This window comes from Neoarthrinium moseri, assembly GCF_022829205.1.
Source record: "Neoarthrinium moseri strain CBS 164.80 chromosome Unknown scaffold13_Wmoseri_CBS_16480, whole genome shotgun sequence".
Lineage (NCBI taxonomy): Eukaryota > Fungi > Ascomycota > Sordariomycetes > Amphisphaeriales > Apiosporaceae > Neoarthrinium > Neoarthrinium moseri.
In genome coordinates this window covers 104,128-128,967 of record NW_026055127.1, presented here as the reverse complement: position 1 = coordinate 128,967, position 24,840 = coordinate 104,128, and the positions used below count along the sequence as shown (strand labels likewise).

Below are 24,840 nucleotides of genomic sequence, written 5' to 3'. Positions count from 1 at the left end.
GTCGCGGCCAGTTCAAGTATCATTTAGACTTCATACTTGCGCCTTACCCACACCTGTGCAAGAGAATCAGAAGGGGGTCTCGAAAGGTGTCATCAGCATGTCGCCGCTATTTACTGTGCGTGGCCGACGCAGGGAGTCTACACGAGCAATTCGATGAACTTGTAGTGCAGGTTTCATTAACAATCGGCAACACCTGCAGGTCCAGAGGCTTGGCGGAAGCCTTATTTCCATTTACTGGTATGTGTCGGGTCAGAAGTGGGGCACGGATGTCGACGTTGAGGCTCGTACTGCATTCGATTTGGCCTGCGCGTGGGAAATTGTCAACCTCATACAACAAGTATATTGGTAAAAGAAGAGCTGGCCCTTTTTGATGGTGAATCAAAAGGATATTTGAGATGACAATGAACAATTCATTCTGACATCCACGAGGTTGAAGGCCTGCATCTCTGATTCCTAGTTATGTGAGCAAACAAAGTTTTCATGCACCCCCTTCTGATTGGATCACCACCCCAGTGAACTTCCTTTCAGAATCACAGAGATTGACTCAATTACAAGTGTCTCAATACATAAAATCCTTTCTCGACACTGATCAAGTTTGAGCTATCTTTTGAACTCGCGAGCCTGCACCTCACCCACGTAAAATGGATATAAAAAATCATGACCCCAGACTCCTTTCATATCAACATGGCAGTCCTAGCGTAGCCCAAGTTGAGCTAAAAGACCTTCATACTGTTGCTGAAAGAGGCTTCGCGGCCACCGATCGGTAAGAATTTTAGCGGCTCACCGTAAACAGTCGACGATATGTCGCAGCTGACAGTATGGTTTAGGTACGGGACGTCTATAGTGGTTATCGACGAGGATGCGGAGGCCAGACTTCGAAAGAAGATCGATAAGATGATCATTCCTATTATCTCGGCACTCTACCTGTTTTGCTTCATAGATCGTGCTAACCTAGGTATGTCCAGTAACGGTTCTCCTTCTGCGTTGTGATATTAATGCTTAGACAGGAAACGCGAAAATTGTCGGGCTCCAGAAAGATCTGAATATGACGGGTATCTATGACTACAACCAGTTGGCATCTGTCTTTTACATCTCTTATATTCTATTTGAGATTCCGAGCGGCCTTGCATGCAAGTGGATAGGACCCGGATGGTTCATCCCTTTCCTCACTATGGGCTTTGGAGTTATGTCCTTGGCTTTCGCATACGTCCAGAACCTTTCTCAGGCATGTGCTGTCCGCTTTCTCCTTGGCATCTTCGAATCTGGCGTCATGCCCGCAATGACCTACTACCTGTCTCGATGGTGAGCATAAGCATTATTCTTAACACTGCAGTTTACTGCGACAATCTCGAATTTCCTGCCGGGGAGTTGAAATAGAGCTCACCTTGTTCTAGGTATCGGAGATCTGAGTTCACATTCAGAGTCGCTACCTTCATCGTAATGGCGCCTGTTGCTGGTGCTTTTGGCGGCTTACTCGCTTCAGCCATCACGAGTCTGTCGAACATAGGTGAACTACACACCTGGCGAATGATCTTTCTGGTTGAGGGAATCATAACGATCTGTCTTTCCCTCCTGGGATTTGCGGTTCTCACCGACCGGCCCGAGACTGCTCGGTGGTTAACGCAGGATGAGAAAGATCTCGCTACTGCTAGGGTGAAGTCAGAACGCATCGCCCAGGTCGCTGTCCTTGATAACTTTAGCAAAAACAAGCTTTGGCTGGGCTTTTGGAACCCGGTGGTGCTTGTCACATCCTGGGTGTTCTTGCTTGACAACATCACGGTGCAAGGCCTGGCTTTCTTCATGCCAACGATTATTGCGAATATCTTTCCGTCAACTAGTGGCTACACCAGCATCCACCAACAACTGTTGACCGTTCCGCCATATATATTCGGGGCATTATTCACACTATTGCTGCCCTATCTGGGCTGGAAAATGGACAAGCGCCAGATATTCTTTATCATCGCTGCAATCCCTGTCATACTCGGCTTCATCATCTGTCTAGCCACCAGAAATCACGTTGCCCATTACGTCGCTACCTTCATTGTGGCAGCTACTACGTTTAGTCTTGGTCCGCTCACCAACGCGCAAGCAGCATGTCAAGTGTCCAGCGACACGTCTCGGAGCGTAGCTGTCTCGGTGAACATGTTCTTTGGCAACATTGGAGGGCTCATATCCACTTGGAGCTATCTTGACTGGGACAAGCCCGACTTCTTGATTGGGAACGGTCTCAATTTTGCTGCATCAACACTGATACTCCTATCTAGTATCGCGGCTCTGGTTTGGATGAACCACGACAATAAAAAGAGAAATGGCAGGAACGTAGACGAAGAACTTAGAGCCTTGGCGGAAGAACAGATCGAGGATCTCGAGTGGAAGCACCCCGCCTGGAGGTGGAAGCCATGAATATCAGGATATTAGTAGCACTTTCTCTCCATCAGACGAGTCCTGGATGTATTGGCTTGTATCCAAGCAGGAAAATTCGCAGGGAATCTGATTATATCAATCTAGGAATCATTTTAGCAATCAGTCCTTACTGTCTCAATTTCCAGTTCCTTGCAGAAGCTTCCTAGGTCTGGTCTCTTTGGACCACTTCTCTGTGACTTGAATGTGTTATTCGTCTACAAGGTGAAGATAAGACTTCTCGCAATCATGACAAGATCAAGTGAGTCTATAATACAAGATCGTGCGCAAACTCTGAACCTAGTACCGCAGGCTGGAAAATTGGCCGACATCCGCGGTTTACCGTAGCAAGATCGACACCATCTCGCAGTCACTTTAAATCGGCCCAACACATGATCAAAAGAGGTCACCTTGGCACCGGAATTTCAGCAAAACCCTGCCGCTGTGATACAATGCACCCCGGATTCCGACAACACATAGATGAAGGCTACCGTGTGCGACTCAGCCAATCGGCACAACAGTGGACAGCATGATGGTTACACGCCAACCCAAGTGGGCACGCGTGGAAGCATGCGGCCTATCAGGAGCCGCATGGAAGAAGTCCGCAATGCCTGTTCCATATCTGCCTCCGTTAACGCACTTTACCGGTTGATTAGATCCAGATCCGCAAAACGGCCGAACCAACCACTGATGGCAGACTCGTATACACGAGTAAATTGAAAAGACTACGACCAGCCCGTCCCATGAACTATCGGCGCAACGCGCGAAGATGCCGAATGAATATCTTACCAGCGAAAAACGTCCGATGAGAAGCAGGTAGAGGGTGCAGCTCCCGTGTTGACTATGGCTCCTACACATTGCCCGGCACTTAGATGAACTATACTCATGCATCTTGCCCCTGTCCAGAGGTGCACACCAACGCCAAGAAGATAATACCATATCTATATAAGCATCAACAAGGCATCTCGCAATCATTTTCATTCTTTGGTCAGACTTTCATGAGCCGCAATTCGCCATAATACCTGTCAACCGTCATTCACTCCATAGCAAAGCAGCAAGATGAAGTTTTCCGTGGCAGTAGCATTGGCTTTTCGCCTCTCCGCCGAAGCGCACTGCATCTTCCAAGTACGTCGTCTCATCGCACGTATTCAATATCATTTCACACATCCGCTAACTCTTAGCTAGAAAGTCTCCGTCAACGGTGCTGACCAAGGCTCTCTCGTGGGGCTGCGCGCACCGAGAGACAACAACCCGGTCTACGATGTGACGGGCTCCGACATCATCTGCCAAAAGTCGGGTAGCACCTCCGACAAAGTCATCACGATAGCAGCTGGTGACAAGGTCGGGGCCTGGTTCCAGCACGTCATCGGCGGCGCACAGTTCTCAGGCGACGCTGACAATCCGATCGCCAAGTCCCACAAGGGCCCCGTGACGGCATGGCTCGCTAAGGTTGACAACGCGGCTACGGCGAGCAAGGAAGGTCTGAAATGGTTCAAGATCTGGGAAGACACGTTCAACACGGGGAGCAAGAAGTGGGGCGTTGACAACATGATCTCCAACAACGGCTGGGTTAACTTCAACATGCCGACCTGCATCGCGCCCGGCGAATACCTTATGCGTGTGGAGATCCTGGCCCTGCATTCGGCCAAGAACAGGATGGGTGCCCAGTTCTACATGAGCTGTGCGCAGATCAAGGTCACCGGCAGTGGGAGCTTCAGCCCGAGCTCGACTGTTAGCTTCCCCGGTGCATACAAGCAGGACGACCCGAGCATCCTGATCAACATCTACGGTGCTCAGGGACAGCCCGACAACGGGGGCAAGGCATACAACGCTCCTGGAAACGTTCCGGTCATCCAGTGCTGAAAAGGGAATGTCATGGGGAATAGCGAAGGAGGGTTAGCATAGTCGGTGACTTGAAAACACCCCGATGGATGCCACATACACTGAATGAGACAATTACAGTCATACCATGGAATGTGCTCATGCACGCGGTTGAATTAATGCCCCAAAGCAGCCCTCATTGTTTGGGCTGTCATTTTGCCACTTTATCCTGAAAACACAATACGAGGTGCTCTAGTCTGTTTTGTGTTTGTTGAGAAGAGATCAGAAAAATAGCAGCCCGAAGACCCAGCTACTTACGATGACTGCAGACCTGAGCATGTTATAGCCTTTGTTGAGACGAGGCTTACAGTACCTGCATTAGCAACGTGTGGAGAATAGCCGCTTGCTACCAGTGCCTGCTACGGAAGTGTGACACATTTTGGGCCCCAGAGGCGCTACCATGTTTTTAAGTCTCAGAGTCGTACAGCTTTCCAGACGCTGGCGGAAAAGAAGTCGTCAAATCGATTCATTCTTGTCAATGCTGACTGTAGGATATTGCGGCCCGGATCCGAAATCTCAAGTTTGTAGTCCGTAGACTGGTTCAATCAATGTAAGTGTTGCTGAATACCGGCCAAGTCAAAAGGGGGAGTCACGGCTGAGATTTACGTGAACCTCTTTAGTCTTGAGCGGGGTTTCCCTCTAGTCAATACTAGCATTGCTTTACTAGGAGCTACATGCAGAATTTCCACGAACCTCAATGCAATTGAGTTACATCGGACCGTGGAATGCAACTCTACGCTTTGGCATGGGCATATGGCTGAGTGCACAGAATTCCTGCAAATGTCTCCCTTTGCAGATAGTTAGCCAAAGTCAAGATGGCCATATATTTAAACCCGGTTATAGAGCTGGTCTGAGAAGCTGGAGTTGTCCATTACAGCAACATATCATAGCAGACAGTCCTGCTCGACTCACCTTCAACTTCCCACCTCCCGAACTCACAGCCCACCAGAGCAGTTAACCGCGACGAAGGTATCATGAGACTTCTGGGAACGCTCCTTTTATTCCTGGGAGCAGCACATGCTGCATCTCAACCTGCGGACATCATCACCACCATCAAAAGTTTCGAAGAAGATGCTATTAAGCTGCACAAATCTGCGAGAGAGGTGAACTGCGAGACATCACGGCTGTTCGTGATCAAGAAGGGCCCTCTATACGTGCGTTTGACACCCAATATACACGCATTTCGTCAAGAGGCTAATATTGTTGCCTTTTGATAGGAATGCATCAAGGGACTCGAGGCGGCAGTGGAGAAAGGCAAGGCGGTTGGCTCGTCTCTTGAAGGAACGGAACCCTATGGTCCAAACAAGCAAGCGCACGAGACGCACAAGGCATACGTCAACTTCTCACGTTCGCACATCCGCCTTTTCGACCTCCTGTCCGAGGGTGCAGACACTTTCAACATATCAGCCAATGGCCACGAAGACCGATCCCATGCACAGCCAAAGATAGGCAAGCCAACGTACGACGTGCTCCGAAAGGTCCAAGAGACCATTGACGTGAGTCCTTGCGCCTCGATGTTTTAGTGCCAGCCTCTGTAGGCACAGTCATTGACCTTTCCACTAGGACCTATCGGCATTCTTGATCAACACTGTTGATGTCGCACCGTACGACTTTGACCGCTTTGTTGGTACTCTGAACCACTCGTTGAATACTTGCATTGGCAAGTGGAAGCATGTGTGTGGGAAAAAGTGCTCTTGAGGTACGCTATGGACTGAGGATAGCTCCTCGGAGATTGCGAAAGTCGACTGTTCTGTCTTGTGAGAAAGGGACAGGATTCCGCCATAAAACATGTACACGATACATGACTTGAAAATGTTGAATTGAGTCTAAACCATATTCCTGCTGCCTCGTATTATCCAGCACACGTAAGTTGCCATGATCGTGGAGCACGTGTCGTTATATTGGGCAGAACTACTTGGGAAGACGGATCCACTTCGCGCGTTTCTCACTGTCCATTTTGGGTAATTCCTGCAGGTACCGAGGCTTGCTTACGTACAGGCGCGGCGAGATGTCGGGCTTAGCTCCCAGTGTCATGGCTACGCAACCGTGACCGACGTGTGTGTTACGTCCTGGTCGTGCCGTTGATTACCTACACGCGCCAAATCAGGGCAATGATAATGGTGAATCATCATTCTAGGCGACACGGTCACACTGCCATATTGCTCCTGGCCTGCAGAGATATGGTAGCAAGGAGCTTTACAGGAACAGAAGAGGCTGTGGCCAGTGCGAGCTAACGGATAGACAGGCAAGAACTTGGGGTAAAATGAAGCAGAGTCCCTACACTATACAAGATACTCTAGTCGAGACAGCCTTTTTCGGTGGTGAGGCTTCCCACTTGGACTGCAGATGCCAGAGAGGGAATAGGGCGGGGAACTCAGAACACGCAGGACAGGGGATCTGGAGCCCTGGGAGCCCTTGGAGCCGCTCAGCGGGGCCTAGGCTCAGCTACCCTGGCACGGTAGCCAGGTAGTGGGCTCCCAAGCTCTGGGAGCTTTCATGGGATTGGCGGGGCCTCGCTGCGAAGCCCCCGTCTTGGTAACCTCCCCGCCGTCCGCGGGCCGCCTATCTCGGACGATCACACACCTTGGTTTCAAGCGCGACTCAACCTCATCCCATCTTGCTTCACCTGGCACGCCTGGGTCGGACAGCGGGAGCGATTGCGCTGGCGCCACGCCCGGACCGACCTCTGTGCTGACGTTTTGAGACTGGAAGCCCAGCCCGTCGGCCAATGAGGCCCTCGACTCGTCGGAATGACGGCACTTGTAACGCATCTAGCAGCGCTCTTACTGCTTGCTGTTCTAGTGCGGTGAGCTGCAGCTCGGCTAGGTAGGATACGCTCAGTTTCCCACACCGGGAATCTTGTTGCCACGAGGGGCCTCACTGCCCTCTCTTGTCCTCCTTCGTTTTCCTATTCCACTTTATTGTCATCTTCTTGCGGCCCGGTAGTCCTTGTCGATCTCTCTTGCTCGCGCCCTCATCTTCTGTTAGAGTACATGTCGTGAACCCAAAGTCAATTCGTCGATTACCTAGAACGGACAGTGTTTCTTTCGGCTACACCCCACGATACACGTGCCAAGGCATTTTGACGTGTCTCAACTTTATATATACCGGTACTCCAGCGATATCGTGCAACTTTGATCAGCTCTCGTCGGGAAATCAGAGCCTCCCAAGCGTCAAAGGTTGGCGAAGCTGTTCAACAAGAGGGCTGAGTAAGAGCCGGTACCCTACACCCGCAACGAAGTCATCTGCTGGATACAGAGCGCTGGTCAGATCGAGATACAGCCGCGATGGCATCAACGAACAGCTTTGGGGAGCTGGGTCTCTCCATTCTCGGGGTGGCGTCACAGTACCCCCCATATGGGCTGAAGCCCAACGAGGTCGATGCCCTGGCTGAGAAGTACTATCCAGATAGTCCGGCGTAAGCTCTGTCTCAACACTCACGTTCTGTCGCGTGCGCTGACTGATGGCATACTCAAGCATGAAGAAAGTCCTCTCTATCAACCGGTACACGGGAATCGACACACGAGCCTCGATCGGCACATCCACGCACCCGCTCGTCAATGCCGACCAAGCCCCCTCCATCGCCGAGCTTCACCGCACATTCATGTCCGACGGGGTGCCATTGGCCGTGGACGCGTCGAGGAAAGCCATCGCCGAGGCTGGCGTAGACCTCTCCGAGATCACGCATGTGGTTGCGACCACTTGCACAGACAGCGCAAACCCGGGGTTCGACCACTTCGTGGTGAAGGCACTCGGCATCACACACCAGGTTGAGAAAGTCCTGTTACACGGTGTCGGATGCAGTGGGGGCCTGGCGACTCTGCGCACAGCGGCAAATCTGGCCTTGGGCCACACTGCAAGGCGGAAACCGGCCAGGATCCTGTGTGTCGCGCTCGAAGTCAGCACCACCATGGTGCGCAGCGAGCTTAACAGCATCAACGAATTACAAGAGACGCGCATAGGGGTATGCTTATTCTCAGACTGCGGTAGCGCAGTGGTGCTCAGCAACGGTATTGGCAAGCCAACAGCACCGCCCGTCTATGATCTTCTTGGCTGGGAGCACAAGGTTATACCCAATTCCGAGGAGGACTTGGGATTCGATGTAGATCCAGTGGGTTGGAAGGTGGTCCTATCTCCCCGCGTGCCAAGACTGGCGGCAGGCGTTCTTGTGCCGACCTTTGCAGAGCTCATGCGCGATGTACCAGACATGGGGCCTGAGTACCAGGAAGCTGCCGACTTCGACTGGGCCATGCACCCTGGAGGTGCGACCATCTTGACGGGTGCCGAGAAGTCCATGTCCATAAGCCCTGAGCACATGCGTGCCAGCTACGATACCTACATCAACCACGGCAATTCCAGCTCTGCCACGATTTTCAGCGTCATGGATCGATTACGGTCCAAAGACATGGATGCGATCGCAGTAGGTGGCCGTGTGAGAGATTACGTGGTTGGCTGCGCATTCGGTCCGGGTATCACGGTTGAAATGTGCATGCTGAAGCGGAACCTAGGCGCATGCGGGATCAGTGGTCTTCAAACTCCCCCGGAGAGTGATAGCGACGGGGGCAGAAGCGAGCCGGACGAATCATCAGATTGGGCCAGCATCGACCCGAAGGAGTCGGTACCTGACTCTCCAAAGTCCGAGTACGCAGGCAGTTCAGCCTCGGCCTCGGGCTCTGAAGAATTCATAGCTGAGGCACTGGCCAGCGTGGAGCTCGACTGATTCCGGCAACCACAAACCAGTAGCGTCAACTAGGCCTGCTCAGAGATGCGGAAGTGAAGAGTATGTGCTTTTTCAGCATGGCGTTAAGAGGTAGATACAATAGGAGCAATATACCTACTCATATTTGATTCTATGAAGCCAAATCGACCTTAAAAGGCATGATTTGCTTGGGTTTTGCAAATACATCCATTTTCGCTGAGGCGCAAGCCTTGCTTCGATGCGACCTATAATTCGGCAACCTTCCAGACCACGTTCTCCCATCCCTTCCTTCTGCGGAAGGACGAGCTCAGGTCTGAGCCCGCCACTGGCCGTCCAGTTCCATGCGTCGGCAATGGCATCGTCCGTTCCGGCACGACCAGGGGCGTGCCCTGTGGCGTCGTGATGTCGAATCCCAGGAGGAATGCGATCATCGTGCCCCAGTTCTCGGCACTGGCAAAGCTGCGCCCGGGACACAGGTGCTTGCCGCCGCCGAACGGGATGAAGGCGCCCCTGGGCACCGGGGCGTCGCCGTGGAACTCCCTCTCGGCCCCGGTCCGCGGGTCCGTCCGCAGGAAGCGCTCCGCGTCGAACTCGTCCACGCTGGCGCCCCAGTGCGCCTCCAGCGTGTGGTTGACCATGCTCGACATCAGCAGCGGCGTGTCCTTCTTGAGCAGGTAGCTGCGCTGCCCGTCCGATAGCACCGTGTCGTCCAGGACCCAGCGGTTGATGACGCCGACGCCGACGACGCGCTGGTTCTCGCGGAACGCCGCCACCAGCAGCGGCGCGCGCTCCTCGAGCCCGCGGATGTCGACCAGCATCTCGCGCTTGCCGTTGGGCAGCGTCTTGCCCGCCGTGACGAGGCGCTCGGCCTCCACGCGCAGCTTCTTGACCAGCTTCGGGTTGCTGACGATGTGCATAAAGTACCAGTACGATATCGGGACGGTGTTGTTCACAGAACCCTGAAGGATGCCGATCGCCATGGCGGCCTTGTCTGAGGTGCTCCAACCGTGTTCCTCTTCGACTTTGCTGGTGGTCTTGATCATTCCGGATGTGTCTGGCGCTTCATAGCCTCGAGTCTCGAAGTCTGCTCTCGGTCAGTACATTGATGGGCTGTTGGGTCGAAAGAGGAGCCGCCATAGAAACCCTGTTGAAAGTTGTCAGCATAAGCGAGTTGAAGAAAACAGCGCGGAGACCGCAGGAATACATACTACATTGCATGAGAGCCTTGTGCATCTCAGCGCGCGCTCTGTATGCTGCGGGTGCTGTCACGCGCGGAGCTGGGCCAACCACAAAGTGGTGGACGGAAGTCTCGTATTCCCTTATCCCCGTTAAGATGCCATCTGATTTTGTGCCATATAGTTGACCTACCAGAATTTCGCTACCATGGATCGATCCTTCTTCCACGGATTATCCCGTCCTAGAAGCGTTGTTATCGTCGCTACGGTGAGAAGGTGTCTCCACCAGATGAATGTGTCCTCGATTTCCATGTTCTGCGGCAGATTGTTAATGTTGTTGTAGATATCTGTCAGCGCATTGACATTCATCTTGAGCAGATCCGTTCCGGTCATCTTGCTGTAGACGATGTTGACCCAGGGGTGGAAGAAGTCGTCTTTCGCGAACATGTCCATGGCCTTGTTGGAGATGGGGATCATGTGCTTGAGCGTCTTGATCAGGTACGGGTCGAAGCTCAAGGTGCGGGCTTTGAATGCCGCACTGACGAGTTCGGGAGAGTTGATGATGTACATCTTCCCGTTCAGCATGGGCAGCGTGCATGCCGGCATAGGGTTCTGCTTGCTGGTCGATAGTAAGTCTCCTGTATGCCCGCAAAACCCGCTTTTCGTAAGACATACTACAATATGGCCCAATATCGATGAGACTCCTTCAGCATCCCGATGATGTGCCCAATGACTGGGACATCGGGTTTGAGAGCGGCCGGCTCCCTTGGGTCCAGGCGAAGAGCGAACAGGCGCCAAAAGAGGGCGGCCACGGACAGAGCCAGAATAAGAGACAAGGTGAAGCCATCAAGGCTGCCCCTGAGCACTTCAGATAAAGCCATGATGAAGGCGAAAGCTGAAAAGCATAACTTCCGCAGAGACGAAGGTCGGTAAGTCGGTAGATACGATATGTATTTTATATATGAATGTCAGTAAGCTGAATCCGATGGTCCCCTGGTGGGGTGTATTCTGTTGGTTACTAACGTCGACTCAATTGCAGCAAGCAAGGGTCGAAACCGCTTGAACAATTTCCAGTAAATTGGAACTCACCTGATTGGCCCGCTCGCACTATTGTAGGGTCGTGGCTCCAGGAGGATCCATAAAGTAAGCACTAAGTGAACCAGACAAGCAGCTAGGATTCCCATTCGTCTGTACTGCACAGGTTGCACAGCTTGCACTTGGATGCATTTGTTTATCACCCAGCTCCCACCTCGATAAGGAAAGGCACAAACCACATTTGCCCACTTTTCAGCGCCAGGTAGGCTAGGGTGGAATGGTTCAGGTCAAAAATAGCAGACGCTGAAATGAAATGCAGTATATATTCCTGAGGAGAGCCGTAATGTTGTGGAATGCAGACTTGTTGTTTATCGCCACAGAGTATGACTTTTCTTTATGAATTCACTGCCTGGATGACTTGTGGCTGTAGATTTGCAACATATTTCTCACAATCAACGGCAGAATGCAAAAGGCATACTTTACTACCCGTTTAGAAACAACTTGGACGTAGAAGGGAACCTAAGGAGGCTTGTGTAACTCTGACTACCAACCCGGGTAGGCGACTACTGGCAGCGCGCGCGCGCGAAAGAACGAGGTCAAATACGCATGTAACACCAAAATGGAACTGTTATAAGCGATAACGGTGTGTGCGATGATAACTCGTGTCTACATCGGCCTGTGTAGAGGGTATGCCGTCACTGAAATTATGGGATATAGGCCACCTGTTACATAGCTGAACCGACCCAAGCAAAAGGAGATGACAGAGACAAGAAGGAAATAACAAGACACAATCTTCATCTATCAATATGCACCTGACAGCGAGATGCAGCTTTCTTGGCATTAGGTGGAAGACTAGTCTCGCAGCATCGGTGCTAGTTCGCTTTGTGGGAAAACGTACAGCAACGCTGGCGTCTACAATGTCCGACACAATTCGCAACCATCGCCAACGCGATGACACGAATCGGGATGGAAAGCAATCGAAGTCCATCTCGGCGTCACATGCAGTGCAAGTAAACAAATTTGCTTCTGAAAAGCACCGGCGAGACTCGATTCTGAGGGCGAATGCAGATTGGCCTAGAATGCCGGCGGCCTGCACAGCCTCAGACCCCATGTCGTAATGGCCACGCCACAGCTGCGGCGCCAGGAGCTTGCAAGCAATGACGTGTTTGTTGCCCCTCGTTTCTGGGGCCTGGGTCCGCCAAGCATCACAGCTTCCCACCACAACCACCGCCCACCGCATGAGACTGCGGGCGGCAGGCGGGCGGGCGAGAGCTGGGCAGCTGGACCCAGGCAGGGCCCCAGAGAAAACGCGTCAGGAGGAAAGCTGGAGTGTGTCCAAGGCATTCCATTCCACCAAGCGGGCAGGCCTCCCTTCTTCCATTATTTGGACCCTGATCTTAGATAAAACACTTGTGACTACCACCAGTCCCGCAGCTTTCCAGTTCCTCTGCCCAACACACCCATACCCTTCACATTCCATTCACAGACAGACAGACTCCATCGTCCGTCTACACTGCCATCCCACAAGCAACCTACTCTGTATACCCCGCAATCGCTCCAAGCACCACCACCACCACCACCACCCCCCGCTCTCATCATGGCTCCCAACTTGACCGTCCACGTCAAGAACATCTCGGCTAGCACCGATGACAAGGAGATCAAGGACTTCTTCAGCTTCTGGTATGTTTTGACCCCACCCACCCTGTCCCATGCAGTCGCCCAAGTTTAGCCCGTACTAACAGGGTTTGAAGCGGCAAGATCACAGATCTCAAGGTCACCAGCGCTGCCGACAACACCAAGGAGGCCACTGTCGTCTTCGAGAAGGAGACAGCCGCCAAGACAGCTCAGCTGTTGAACAACACCCAGCTTTCCGGCAACCAGATCACTGTCACGCCCGAGCATGACTCGGAAGACACCGGCCCTACTACCAACGCCGAGCGAGACTCTGATGAGATCACCCAGGAGGAGAAGCCCCGCAGCCGCATCCTCGCCGAGTATCTTGCCCATGGCTACGTAGTTGGCGACGTCGCTCTGCAACGCGCCATTGAGCTGGACCAGAAGCACGGCGTGACAAATCGCTTCGTCACCACCCTGCAGGGCCTGGACAGCAAGTACCACGCCACCGACAGGGCCAAGGCCGCCGACCAGTCGTATGGCATCACCCAGCGCGCCGGCACCATGTTCGGCGGACTCAGCTCCTACTTCGAGAAGGCGGTATGTGTCCCCCCATTGCATTTATTCCCAACTACCCACCATCCGAGCCATGTTTACTGACTGCTACTCTCTGCAGACTAACACCCCTACCGGCAAGAAGCTGGTCAACTTTTACACTCAGGGCCAGCGCCAGGTCCAGGACATCCACGCTGAGGCCCGCCGCCTGGCAGAGCTGAAGAAGGACGAGCACGGTGGAAGCGCATACAAGGCATCTGGGCTTGAGCGCGTCTTCGGCAAGGAGAAGGAGCAGGAGAAGTCTGCCGGCCTCGACGGCGCCAGTGAGTACACCCCTACTACCACACAAGACGGCACCCAAACGTGCGGCTGCAACGGCCAGAGCAAGGTTTGCGGCTGTTCAGAAGGCAAGTGTGCCTGCGGCAGCTGTGCCAAAGCCAAGCAAAACGTTCAAACTTGCGACTGCTCTGGCGATAAGGCTCAGTGCAAGTGTGAGGCTGGAAAGTGCGGATGCAACAAAGGCTCCTGTTAAAGCATCGGTCCCGAACCAGCGTCTCGGAAGGTGTTGCAACAGAAGCTTTCATATGGAGGATCTCTGGCAGAGAATTTGATAGCTGACCTGCCTTGCCCCAGCTTCCGCTTCTGGTGTTCCCCAACCCGGTCCCAAGGCCGGAACCACAGAATCCACCCCCATTGCACCAACGGGCGATGCTATCCCTTCCAAAGCCCCTGGTTCCGAGAAGTCATAATGGTCAAGAGAGGAGGAGAAAGGTCGCTGGAACGACGGATGATGAGTAATGAACGCGTTATGATACTCCTGTAGTTTAGTTACCCTAAAATGACGAAATTTGTCATTTAAAAGTCAATTCCAATTACTGTGAGCTGAGTTATGTTGACTGACAGAAGACCGTGAATCAGAGCAACTCGCGCCAGGTTACCAATACCTTTAGTATACGGCTCCCATTTCAAGATTATGTTACGGATGTAAAAAGTAGACATGGTTACTGGTTCTAATAAAAAATTTTCGGCAAAGCTTTTGGCGTTTATGGTAGGCGACAATGATAATTATATACTAATGGCAGGCACATTAAATCAAAATATTTGGCTTTGCTTCAATTCAATTCATTCCATTGGAGGGATCTAGGATCCTCCCCTTGCCTGTGTCCGGTTCTATTCATACATGTGGGTAATGTCATTCCATCGTAATAGTTTCATATCGCCCGTGTTATGTACAGTCTGGACGTTTATTTGGCCGTCTTGGCGAACTTGGCCTCGACGGCATCGTCTAGAACGCCCTTGGGGTTTGACGAGAGGTTCTGTTTCCAGTAAGTGTCAGCAATTCGTGCGCTGCGCAGACTCCTTGGGTCCGGGACATCCATACCTTCAGCTGATCTTGCTGCTCTTGCTTCTTATCGCCCGAGTTGACGTCCTCGACTCCCTTACCGGATCCGGGGGTGTCCTTGAGCTGAGGGCCCGACTGCTGCTCCGGGGGAGGGGACTGGCGGCCTTGGTTGGAGGAAGACATGTTGTGTTGTGTGTTTTGTGGGTTGAGGGACGTTTGCTGTAGATTCACAGAGTCAGTAATCGAAATCGTAACACATCTCGGGGCACCTGTGAGGTGGTTAACATACTTGTGTAGTTGAAGATTAGTCGTGATTCGTTTGGTGATGTTGGTACGACTATTAGGGGACGGGAAGCTCTGAGGACCAAGTATTTGTATCGAAAGTCACAGACGAGCCCCTCTCCGGCAGCTGCTTATTCATCTGACACTGGCCTGCCCCTCTGTCACAGCGGCTGCTGTCAGGATTGCCAATTGACATCAGAACGCGGCTTGATGAAGTCATGGCCCATATTAACGAATTCCTACGTCATATGATCGCGATTTGGCGATAGGGGATAGCAACGGCGGGACAAGAGGCCGTGGATAGGAGCTACATGGATGCTCACCTACCGCGGCGGGGCACGCTGCAGCCCTGCAGGCGCCCGCCGCCCCAAAGGTAACTATAGCTCATGTGGGGGCTTTGGGGGGCCTTCGCGGAGCTCTTTGGCCGGGCGTGGGCGCTGCAAGTCCCCGAGCCTCCTATGTACACAATGTACAGTGCCTAGGTCACCAAGCCGCCGCGGGAGTCTAACAGCTTCTTTAGGTAAAGAAGGAATCGTGTAAGGCTGAAAGGGCGGCCACCGCGCACCGGGTCGACCCCATCGTTATCCATGGATCAGTGCTCGAGCCAGACTTCGCCAAAGTTGCCCTGATAGTCGCCCGGATAGTTGCTTCCAGGTTCGGTGTCCCCCTACGCAGCGCCAGAGCCAACAGAAACTGCCAGCGAGTGGTGGCCGGTGAACGGCCGCTATTCTTTGTCGAGAGGTGCTGGTCCAATGGAAGTCCCAAAGCATCTGCAGCTGGCGTGGACCTACCCCTTGTAGTACCCAAATGACCTAGGTATAGTTATGTAGGTACCCAAGCAGGCCCAAGGTTACCTAGCTAGCACTGGACTCCTTGGGGCAGGCAGCTGTCGGCCAGTCGAGCCAGCCAGCCTGGGGCCAACGATGCGACCACTAAACGCGACCTCGTCTGTCGCCCGTGAAACACGGGCTCCCTTCGACGCGGGGTGCCATTCATTCATTCGTTCATTCGTTCATTCGTTCATTCATTCACCCATTCCAGACAGACAGCCGCGACCATCGCCTTTCTGCGACGATACCCAGATAGATTGGACTTCTGCAACAAAGAGTCGCTCCTTGCACCTCACTGCGCCTGCTTCCCCAAACGTCCTGTGTCTGCCTGTCCTTCGTACTTGAAACTAGAGTGCCTGCAACCCCATACCCATACACGCTACGCTGCGCCTTGTGGCCTGACCTCCCTCCATTTCGGGCGGGCGCGCGTTTGAGGGCTTCCCAAGACGCCAGCCAGACCGTCCTTGCGATCCACCGCCCATTCGAGACCGAGAAAACGTACGATAGCCCGTGAGCCATGCCCGACATCAACTCCATTCCAGCGTCGCCATCCACGACGCGCCGCCCGTCGGCCAACCTCTCGTCACAAGCACAGCCAGGAGCCGCTCCGCCTCCGCCCTCCTCCGCCCCGGCACTGAACATCCTCCCCTCGAACCAGCAGTCCTATCACCAGAGTGTCGCCGCCTCTCTTCCTTCCCCGTCGTTGCCATCCGCGCCCGCCCCAGCAAGCATGCCGCCGCCGCCGCCGCCCGCTCCCGGCCATGACAACACGGGCGTCGGAGCCGGCCCCGGCCCTATAAGGCATCCGCGCCCCTTGACCGCTGCCGAGCTGCACCATCAGCTAGAGGCCGAGCAGGAGTTGCTGGTAAGGCGATCCGATGCGTCCCGGCGAGAGGGATACCGGGCGGTTCGATAGTACGGGCTAACTTACTCCTAGGTAAACCGACTTACACGCGATCTGCAAACACTCCGCGCTGCCCACAACTCGTCCGCTGCATCCAACGGCTCTTCGGCGTCTGCCTCGACATCCGCAGACCAGCAGTCGTCCTTCGTAGATACACACCTGCTCTCCGGCCCGGGCTTCCCTCTGCCCAGCACAAGTGCCGACCGTCGACACCACCGAACCAGTTCGAGCACCAGTGCGAGGAGTTTCAGCCAGGCCGCCACCGCAGGCTCAACACCTTCCGCCATCGCCACCAACCACCCACCGTCAGGAAATGCTGGGTCGGTATTGGAGGCCGCACGTAATCCTCGAGGCAGCATGTCCATGTCACGACAGAATAGCACCACTTCTCACCGCAGCGCCAGCAGGTCTCGAAACCGCTCGCCGCACCCTACCGGTTCTGGTTCATACTCCCAGTCTCATGGCTTTCCCTACGCGGAACATGGCTCCGGTCCTGGCTACTTCCCCCGCAGCCATCCCACCTCGACTCCCCACAGTACGGCTGCCACACCGGGCTCAGAACTTTCTCCTGGTCTGATGCCTGCAACGTTGAGATACGAGGAAACCGCATATTATCGTCAGGAGCTCGACACTGCCAAGAGGGAAAATGACGCCCTCAAGCGACGCATCAAGGAGCTGGAGAAGATGGTACGGGAGAGGCGCGAGAGCGATGCCTCACAGCGAAGCACCGGTGGCGCCAGGATCCGAAGCGAGAGCGTAAGCACGACGGCCAGTGTGAGCGTCAGCGGCGCTGCCGGCGTCGGGGGCGGTGGCACCGGCATAGCCGGCGGCCGAAGAGAACCCAGTGGCAGGGCGGGCGCCGGCATGGAGCGCGCGTTCAGTACGCTCAGTGTCGCAGGCAGCGTGGGTGTTGGTGTGCCCGAAGAAGAGTTGCAGGTCGGAGAGAGTGCTGCCAGTGCCGGGTTGGGGGCTCCAGAGGGCAAATGAGGTCTGGGCCTATGAGGAACCACCCTGAGCCGGTATCACCTGGAATGAGTAGTCTCTTCCATGTTCGAACACCTGGCAATGGCTACATGTCGGATGCCATGATTAGATGGGATTGGAGTATTGTCGTGGTGGTCTGGGCCGATAGGTCGTTTCCGCCTCAATTCTGTCAGCGGGTTTATTACAGATAAAGCGTAGTTGGCGTTATGGTAAGCGCGTTCATGAGCATTTTGTGTCGATAGACTCTTATGAATGAAACGATTTTCAGACACAGGTCAAGGCCATTCATCTAATACAGGTATCGACGTGAAGTAACCGCTGGATTGCGGGCATATATATAAGTGAGTTGGACCTTCCAAGGTTTGTAAGTAAAAGGGGGATCAATTAATATGTACAGTCGAAGAGAAAAGAAACCCAAAAACACCCTTGACTGGGCTTCAACTCAACAATGCCTCTGTGAGCCGGCAGCCAGAAGGCCAGCCAATTATTTATATCGAGGTCATTTGATGGCCCGGCGAGTGGCTTCCAACAGTGGTCCCATCCAGGACGCCGTGGCAAGTGCAGCACACCTCCTTCTTGTTGCGCCGCTTGAACTCCCACTCCCAATTCCAAGTGGTCCACGGGCGGTTATCCAGGAACATCTTGAACAAGAACCCCAGGCAGATTATGACTCCGAGCGAAGCCAGCGCTACGCCTGTCCACAGAGCAGCCCGATACCCACTCAGCACTGCATCGTACGAGACTGCGCCGTTGGTCACCTGCTGCTCCACGGTCCCTCCGATGCCAATCCCCACCGAGATGCTGTAGTTGATGACCGTGCTGACGAGACTTGCAGCGATGCCCTGGTGTCTCCTGCTCACGGAATCAGAAAGCAACAGCGTCGCCGCCGGGAAGCTCATGTCCATGCCCCACGAGATGACTAGCATGCAGACAAACGTCTGGCCCCAGTAGGTCTGGGTGTCCGGGCACGTGGCAATGAGCAGCGTCCCTATGGTGAACGCCAGCATGGATATCGTCATGACGACCGGCGGCCCGAGCCGGTGAAGCATGAGCCCCGTGGTCAGCGACGCCAGTATGCCGACAATGACCACAGGGCTGAACCAGGCCGTCGTCAGCAGCGGCGACAGGCGTCGGATCACCTGCAGGAACTGCCACGTGTAGAAGGACCAGATGCCGAAGCAGCCCCAGCCGCAGGCCACGGCGCCCAGGATGAAGGAGACGTTGGGCTTGAGCGCGTTGAGCGGGATTATGGGGTTGGCCGCGTAGTGGCACTCGACCATGATGAATACGCACATGAGCAACGCGCCCACGACCAGCGCCATCCAAATGTACGGCTCGCTCCAGCCCGCGATCGGCCCCTGGTTGAAGGCGAAGCTGACCAGTGCCAGCGCCGACACCCCCAGCACCGCCCCGGGGATGTCCAGGTCGCGGATCGCCGCCGGGAAGCTGGCCGGCGTCTCGTACCGGTGGCCCACGGCCGGGATCACGTAATACCCGACGGTCGCCACCACGCACAGCACCAGCGCGAACGCCCAGTAGGCCACGGGCCACCAGACGAGGGCAAAGACGCCACCGCCGGCAGCCCCGAGGATGGAGCCGCAGGGCGCCGTGGCGGCGAAGATGGCGAAGATCATGGACTTGCGCTTGCCGGGCGGGTAGGTGGCGCCCAGCAGGGCAATGGCGTTGGGCAGGCACATGGCGGCGCCCAGCCCCTGCAGCACGCGGCACACGGTGAAGAGCACGTGGGTAGACCAGACGGCGGTGCCCGCCACGGCCGCCCACAGCGCCGACCATGCGAACCCGGCCAGGAACACGCGCTTGTACCCGTACGCGTCGCCCAGCCGGCCCGCGATCAGGATGAAGGTCCCGATCGACAGTGTGTACCCCGCGATCAGCCAGCTCAGGTCTCGCGGGTTGCTAATGCCGTACGTATCGCCCACCACGTGGATGATAGCCAGCGTCTGGCCGAGGCCCGCCTCTGAAATTGGCCGTGTCAGCTTGGTTCATTCGTCTTGGGCGTACTGCAAGATCAGGGGGGGAACCGGGCACCGCTAGAGAGTGGCACTTACGGGTGCACAGCTGCGCCATGCAGATGGTGCTGACGAAGACGGCCTCGCGGGTGCGCGACATGCCGTCCGCCGCCGAATCCTCCGACGTGGGACTGGACTCCTCGTCCTGCTCCAGGGGCCGCAGCCGGGCGGGACCTTTCAGCTCATCCGGCAGCCTCCAGATTCGGCCGGCAGCGGCGGTCGCCGCCGGGTTGGCATTCCTCTGGTTGTGCTGGTCGCGCGCTGCCTTGTACAGAGCCTCGTCTTTGATGGGCACTGGTGGCGCAATCGGGATCGTGTCCATCTCCGGTCCGTGTTCCAGGTCGTCCTCCGGGTACTCGCTGATGCTGGCCTCGCCGCGGGTGGCGTCAAAGGGGGCCAGGATCTCGCTCAGGCGGTTCAGCACGATCTCGTTGCTGCTGAAGCTCCATCTCGAGTTCCGGCGGGGCGGAGCGTGGTTGTGGTGGTGGTGGTGCTCATGCTCGTGCTCGTGCTGATGAGAGTGGTGCGGCTGGAGGTTTGGGTGGTTGGGCTGGAGAGGAGACATGCCGCTGTTAGGGTGAAGTGACGCCATGGTGAAGGGGTCGCTGTCTCGCCGCGCCTTGAGCTGCACGCAGGAAGAACATCCGGCGTAGTTGCACATGGGTGCAGACGGGGGGTAAGTCCTGGTCTCGCAACTTCAGCAATCGAAAGGCTCTACGCCGCAAGGACTCTACTTCTGGAGCCTTTATAGACAAGAGTTCTATGCTCGGTCGAACAAGACTTGGCCAGGATGCGCCTGCGGACTTCCGCTGGAGATGAGGCTCGCTCGTCGCTTTGCGCCATTGGGACGGAGGATCGATCCTCTTTGAATAGGGAAGTAGAGGCAGAAAGATCGGGTCAAGGTTGCGGTTTGGCTTCATGCCTCCTGGGAACACGGGATTCTGAGCTCTGATGAACTAGTCTGATTCTTCTTGGCATTGGAAATAATCCCATCGCAATCAGCAAAGCGCGAGGGTGCAGATGCCTGCCCGGTCCTGGTATTAGAGTCCGGACGTGACACTTTGCGTGTGCAAAGTCAGAGCATATTGAACGAGGAACCAAGCATGGACGGATGAATCCTCTAGATTCATGGGTGAATGGATGAGCGTTGGAGCCTGAAGCTCCTCGTGGTGTCGTTGCGGAAGGGCCCGGTGCAGAACCTTAAGTTCACTCCCTGATTGGCCGACCACAGTCCTTGATATCCCGATGAGGAAATGTACGCCAACCATCACAATGTTGATCCCCGCAATCGTGTATCCTACCCAAGCCACTGTACCTATGTTGCTCACTGGATCTCCTCGAGACTTGTCGCCATTTTCAATATATTTTCAATTTTCTCTTCTTTCTATCTCGGTTGAGAAGCAAAGCCGACCTGAGAGCAGTTGCTTGGGTGCTTTTGTCGCAAGGGTCCCTGCGCCGAGCTGGTCCCAACTCACTCCATCCTGAATTATGTCAAATAATCTGACCAGACGAGCGAGAGCTTGAGCCCTGAGATCAGGACCTGAAGTTTAATTATTACTTGAAACATCTTGTGCATTATTGCCACACTAAAGCACGTCCCATCGTGACAACTAACTATAACCTGCACGCTAATGGATCTTTAGCAAGAACAATGGCCTGGTCTAATAAATTAGTAACCAGTAACCAGCATTCAGCTACAACCCCGTGTGGCTCAATAACGCCCGTTGGAATATACTCTGCGATGAAGACCAGTACGTCCTGCCCCTTTTCATCTGCAACATGTGAGCCGCTAATGAATGACTACCGGCTTTGGTTTAAAGTAGGCTGCCTTTCTCTAAGGTCCATGCGCATCGAGCAGCGGGCGCGTGGAACGCCACTCGCATTTCAAGGTGGTGGCGTCAGAGCCGTGAACGAGACTGTCTCAGCCTCCGCAGATTCGCACCCGCGGTGTTCACTCCCTCCTGAAGCTTTGTGCTATCCCGAGCCAGACCGGTCTTGGCAAAGATCATGTCGATTTCTCGCAGCGACTGCTTGTGTGGCGCAACAGAGACGCTTGCCAGACTCTACGTTCTCTGTCTCGTAAGTCACTAGATAGATTCATCTTTGATTTTAGAAACCCTGAGATCATGGAGCACCGAATAGTCCTTCGGACTCCAAATTCAGGTGCTACATCATTGCTCAATACCCATTGTGCCTCAAGGAGCAAGAAACCTCGCTTGCAGACGGCAGAATCGATGCATAAATCTGCAGTAGTTGTGTGTTCATAAGTCTCAGAAAGGTTATATCTGTCGATGCCGTGCATGATATTGCGGTCGGCTTTAGTGAACGGAGCAAAGGGTATGTAGATACATGTATTCAAAGAAACGATTGTGACTTGGCTTCGTGCTGAACCGGCCGTTCATGACCTAGATGCCAACAGTTTGGCCCAATATCTTTTCGTGTCGCTCTGACCGTAGATATTGCCAAGACTACTGTGTGATCCTTCATTTGCTAAATTCAAGACCAGCGAATGGGAACGGCTAACAAAATGACCACTAAGCGACCTCTCGACGATGCGAGCAGACCGTCATTTGAATGATCAAGTCATGTTTCCCATGACGTGCGCTGTGTGCTGAGGGGACCTCTCAAATGTGTGTTTGGTATAATGGAGTAGAAGATTGGTATGGACGGTGAAGAGGATTCTGTCATCAAAGGAGCCCTTTCGTCGTAGAACTCAGTCTCGCTTCGACAACCTAAGGGTTGCCTAGCTAGGTTGGCAGAGAGGGGGATTATCATGTATTTCAACTGATCATGAAGTCTTAGCTGTGAACGTTCCATTCGCGGGTCCAGTTCGCAGTCATGAGATTTATGATATCTAAACTTGGGTGCATTGCAGCACTGTCGCTTCTTGGCATTCCTCCAGAGCACTGCGTACTACCTCCAAGTAGAATTGGTGCCTGGGAAGCATCATGGCGCATGTTAGCGCACTCTTCGAAGCGGGGCAGATTCTAACTGCAAGTCAGCAAATTGGTTGTCTACATTGCGATATCTTCTGCCCTACGATGGGCTTATGGTGTTTGCTGACAGATCCTCAGGGGGGCTCGTTCTACCAAGATCTGGCACTGTTACCCAAGTTAGCCAGGCGAGTTCGGGGCTGAACATTGAGGGATTCGGGGCTTGTAGGGCTCCCCTGGCGTGAGCTGGCGCAGGTGATTCGCCAATAAGCCCTGCCGCGGTGTAGCCACCAATCACAATCCTTTCCCACTAGGCGTTAGTGCCTCGCCTACGCCCGCTAAATTTCTATTTACGGAGCGCAAGCCGCTAACACATCAGTGCGCCAGGATGGTATACAACACTGCGCCTCGAAGGCTTTCACGACGATTCTCATGAGGATGGTATCTATAAGATCTCCGGGCTGGCGTCCCATTCGTTTGATTTTAATTTGTACGACAGCTTAATCTCTGCAATCAATTTCTCAATTACAACTATATTTCCTTTGTATCTCTTCAGAGCGAATATACCCGACTAGAACCCCCAGCGCGTTGAGTGTTCAGTTCCTGAATAATTCCCACCATGTCGATAAAAACCGCCGCAACGATATTTGCAGGCCTTTTGGCCTGCCAGACGGTTTCCGCGTACGATTTCACCATTTCGTCAGGGAACCGTAATTACACCAAGGACAGCGGTCCTTACCGTGTGTCCGGCAAGGACATGAAGGCAGCTTTGGCAAACCCCTTCGCAAGTCACAACTGGACCGCGGCGGGTCCCAATGGCACATCGGACTATACCTACACCATCACCGTAGCCGACATAAACCTGAACGACACGGCTGTGTACAAGAACAAGACCATGGCTACCGCCGACGCTATCATCTCTCTCTCTGCACCAGCAGGAGCAAACCTCACGGACTGGAAAGTCAACCACAAAATCTACATTCCTGAGTACAACCAGACCTGGATCGACCTGTTCAAGCCTTCGGACAACGGTGATTGCAAGACAGCGCTCTCTGATGCGTGCCTGGCCAAGCTCACAAGCAAGCCGCGCAACGGCTCCAATTGGCCCGAGGAGTGCCCGCCTACTAACAACATGTCGTCGTTTGCATGGAGTAAGTCTTCCACTCATAGTACCGCTTTCGTGTCCATCCGAGTGATGATGCTGACATTGCACCCTAGACAGCACTGCAAGCTCGGTGGTCAATGCCGATGCCTGGGTGAACTACTACAGCCGGCCCCACGATGCTAGCAACAAGACGCTGGTGGAGAAGCTGTCGAAGCAGGTCTTCCCAATCCTGCTGGAATGGAACCATGCCAAGACCAACCAGTCCGTCCGGTCGATGCGATGTGTGCGTGCGACTGTGCCTTCGCCAAGCCCGAACCCGGGCACCACCACCAGCTCAACTTCTGGTCCCACTTCGTCTGCAACCGCGCCGCCTACAACGACAGCAACGAGTGCTCCCGCTTCCACTACATCGCCCGCCGCTGGCATTGCTGGCTTGAATGCAGCAGTTAGGAAGGACTACTTGCTCGGTGCAGCAGCTTTGGTGGCTGGGTACATGGCGTGTTAGGTTGAAAAGTTGTGAGCGGCGATGCTTCCCAAGGGAAGATCATCATGATTAGAAAAAATAGAATCAAGTTCAAGTTCATTTATTCGTATTGACTGTACACGTGTTGAACATAGGCCGGCAACTTCCTTCAGGAGGCTTGGATGCTTTGCATGCCAGCAAACGTGCCAGTGCTTGGAGAAAGAATCCCGGGTCGCTACGAAGGGCGCAAAACCTCGCTTTCAACGATGCCGAATGTTGGCTAACTGTTGAAGATCGTGTGATAAGAACTCCTGCACCTGCAGATGTAACTGGCATGTCGTATTTTGATACCACATTGCGCTCCCACGAATCCGGGATTCCTGGAGATAGAGTCTTGGTGACGTTTTCTAGTGCTTGTGCGTTCTTCTCCATACTTGCAGTGGCTTTGGATGGCACCAGCGTCAACAGATCAAATGAGACACGATCCAGATTGACGTGTGCTCTGGCTCGCTGCCACGAGCGATTTGAACACTCAGACGTGAACACACACTATAGCTACGGAGACAGGAAGGCGCCAGAGTACGTCTTCTTTAAAGTACAAAACACAG

General features: G+C 54.2%; 10 protein-coding genes across 10 annotated transcripts; 7 read left to right on the top strand and 3 right to left on the bottom strand.

The window, feature by feature from the left end:
• Window positions 1-641: 641 nt before the first annotated feature.
• On the top strand, window positions 642-2,403 carry JN550_004644 (uncharacterized protein; the record flags this gene model as incomplete). Its single annotated transcript, XM_049316182.1, has 4 exons — window positions 642-763; window positions 828-955; window positions 1,008-1,302; window positions 1,395-2,403. 4 exons carry the CDS (start codon window positions 642-644, stop codon window positions 2,401-2,403), a joined length of 1,554 nt encoding a protein of 517 aa, XP_049173265.1.
• Window positions 2,404-3,459: 1,056 nt separating this feature from the next.
• JN550_004643 (uncharacterized protein) lies at window positions 3,460-4,263 on the top strand (the record flags this gene model as incomplete). Its single annotated transcript, XM_049316181.1, has 2 exons — window positions 3,460-3,525; window positions 3,586-4,263. The coding sequence occupies 2 exons, from the start codon at window positions 3,460-3,462 to the stop codon at window positions 4,261-4,263; spliced, it is 744 nt and encodes a 247-aa protein (XP_049173264.1).
• Window positions 4,264-5,255: 992 nt separating this feature from the next.
• Window positions 5,256-5,979, top strand: JN550_004642 (uncharacterized protein; the record flags this gene model as incomplete). The annotated part of the gene is made up of 3 exons (XM_049316180.1): window positions 5,256-5,435; window positions 5,499-5,777; window positions 5,845-5,979. The coding sequence occupies 3 exons, from the start codon at window positions 5,256-5,258 to the stop codon at window positions 5,977-5,979; spliced, it is 594 nt and encodes a 197-aa protein (XP_049173263.1).
• A 1,589-nt stretch (window positions 5,980-7,568) lies between these two features.
• JN550_004641 (uncharacterized protein) lies at window positions 7,569-9,001 on the top strand (the record flags this gene model as incomplete). Its single annotated transcript, XM_049316179.1, has 2 exons — window positions 7,569-7,699; window positions 7,759-9,001. 2 exons carry the CDS (start codon window positions 7,569-7,571, stop codon window positions 8,999-9,001), a joined length of 1,374 nt encoding a protein of 457 aa, XP_049173262.1.
• Window positions 9,002-9,225: 224 nt separating this feature from the next.
• Window positions 9,226-11,036, bottom strand: JN550_004640 (uncharacterized protein; the record flags this gene model as incomplete). The annotated part of the gene is made up of 4 exons (XM_049316178.1): window positions 9,226-10,064; window positions 10,189-10,298; window positions 10,349-10,774; window positions 10,831-11,036. 4 exons carry the CDS (start codon window positions 11,034-11,036, stop codon window positions 9,226-9,228), a joined length of 1,581 nt encoding a protein of 526 aa, XP_049173261.1.
• A 1,751-nt stretch (window positions 11,037-12,787) lies between these two features.
• Window positions 12,788-14,108, top strand: JN550_004639 (uncharacterized protein; the record flags this gene model as incomplete). Its single annotated transcript, XM_049316177.1, has 4 exons — window positions 12,788-12,870; window positions 12,942-13,404; window positions 13,481-13,850; window positions 13,993-14,108. 4 exons carry the CDS (start codon window positions 12,788-12,790, stop codon window positions 14,106-14,108), a joined length of 1,032 nt encoding a protein of 343 aa, XP_049173260.1.
• Window positions 14,109-14,603: 495 nt separating this feature from the next.
• Window positions 14,604-14,884, bottom strand: JN550_004638 (uncharacterized protein; the record flags this gene model as incomplete). Its single annotated transcript, XM_049316176.1, has 2 exons — window positions 14,604-14,675; window positions 14,741-14,884. 2 exons carry the CDS (start codon window positions 14,882-14,884, stop codon window positions 14,604-14,606), a joined length of 216 nt encoding a protein of 71 aa, XP_049173259.1.
• A 1,446-nt stretch (window positions 14,885-16,330) lies between these two features.
• On the top strand, window positions 16,331-17,704 carry JN550_004637 (uncharacterized protein; the record flags this gene model as incomplete). Its single annotated transcript, XM_049316174.1, has 2 exons — window positions 16,331-16,678; window positions 16,751-17,704. The coding sequence occupies 2 exons, from the start codon at window positions 16,331-16,333 to the stop codon at window positions 17,702-17,704; spliced, it is 1,302 nt and encodes a 433-aa protein (XP_049173258.1).
• Window positions 17,705-18,189: 485 nt separating this feature from the next.
• JN550_004636 (uncharacterized protein) lies at window positions 18,190-20,392 on the bottom strand (the record flags this gene model as incomplete). Its single annotated transcript, XM_049316173.1, has 2 exons — window positions 18,190-19,679; window positions 19,771-20,392. 2 exons carry the CDS (start codon window positions 20,390-20,392, stop codon window positions 18,190-18,192), a joined length of 2,112 nt encoding a protein of 703 aa, XP_049173257.1.
• A 2,891-nt stretch (window positions 20,393-23,283) lies between these two features.
• JN550_004635 (uncharacterized protein) lies at window positions 23,284-24,274 on the top strand (the record flags this gene model as incomplete). The annotated part of the gene is made up of 2 exons (XM_049316172.1): window positions 23,284-23,815; window positions 23,883-24,274. 2 exons carry the CDS (start codon window positions 23,284-23,286, stop codon window positions 24,272-24,274), a joined length of 924 nt encoding a protein of 307 aa, XP_049173256.1.
• Window positions 24,275-24,840: the final 566 nt, after the last annotated feature.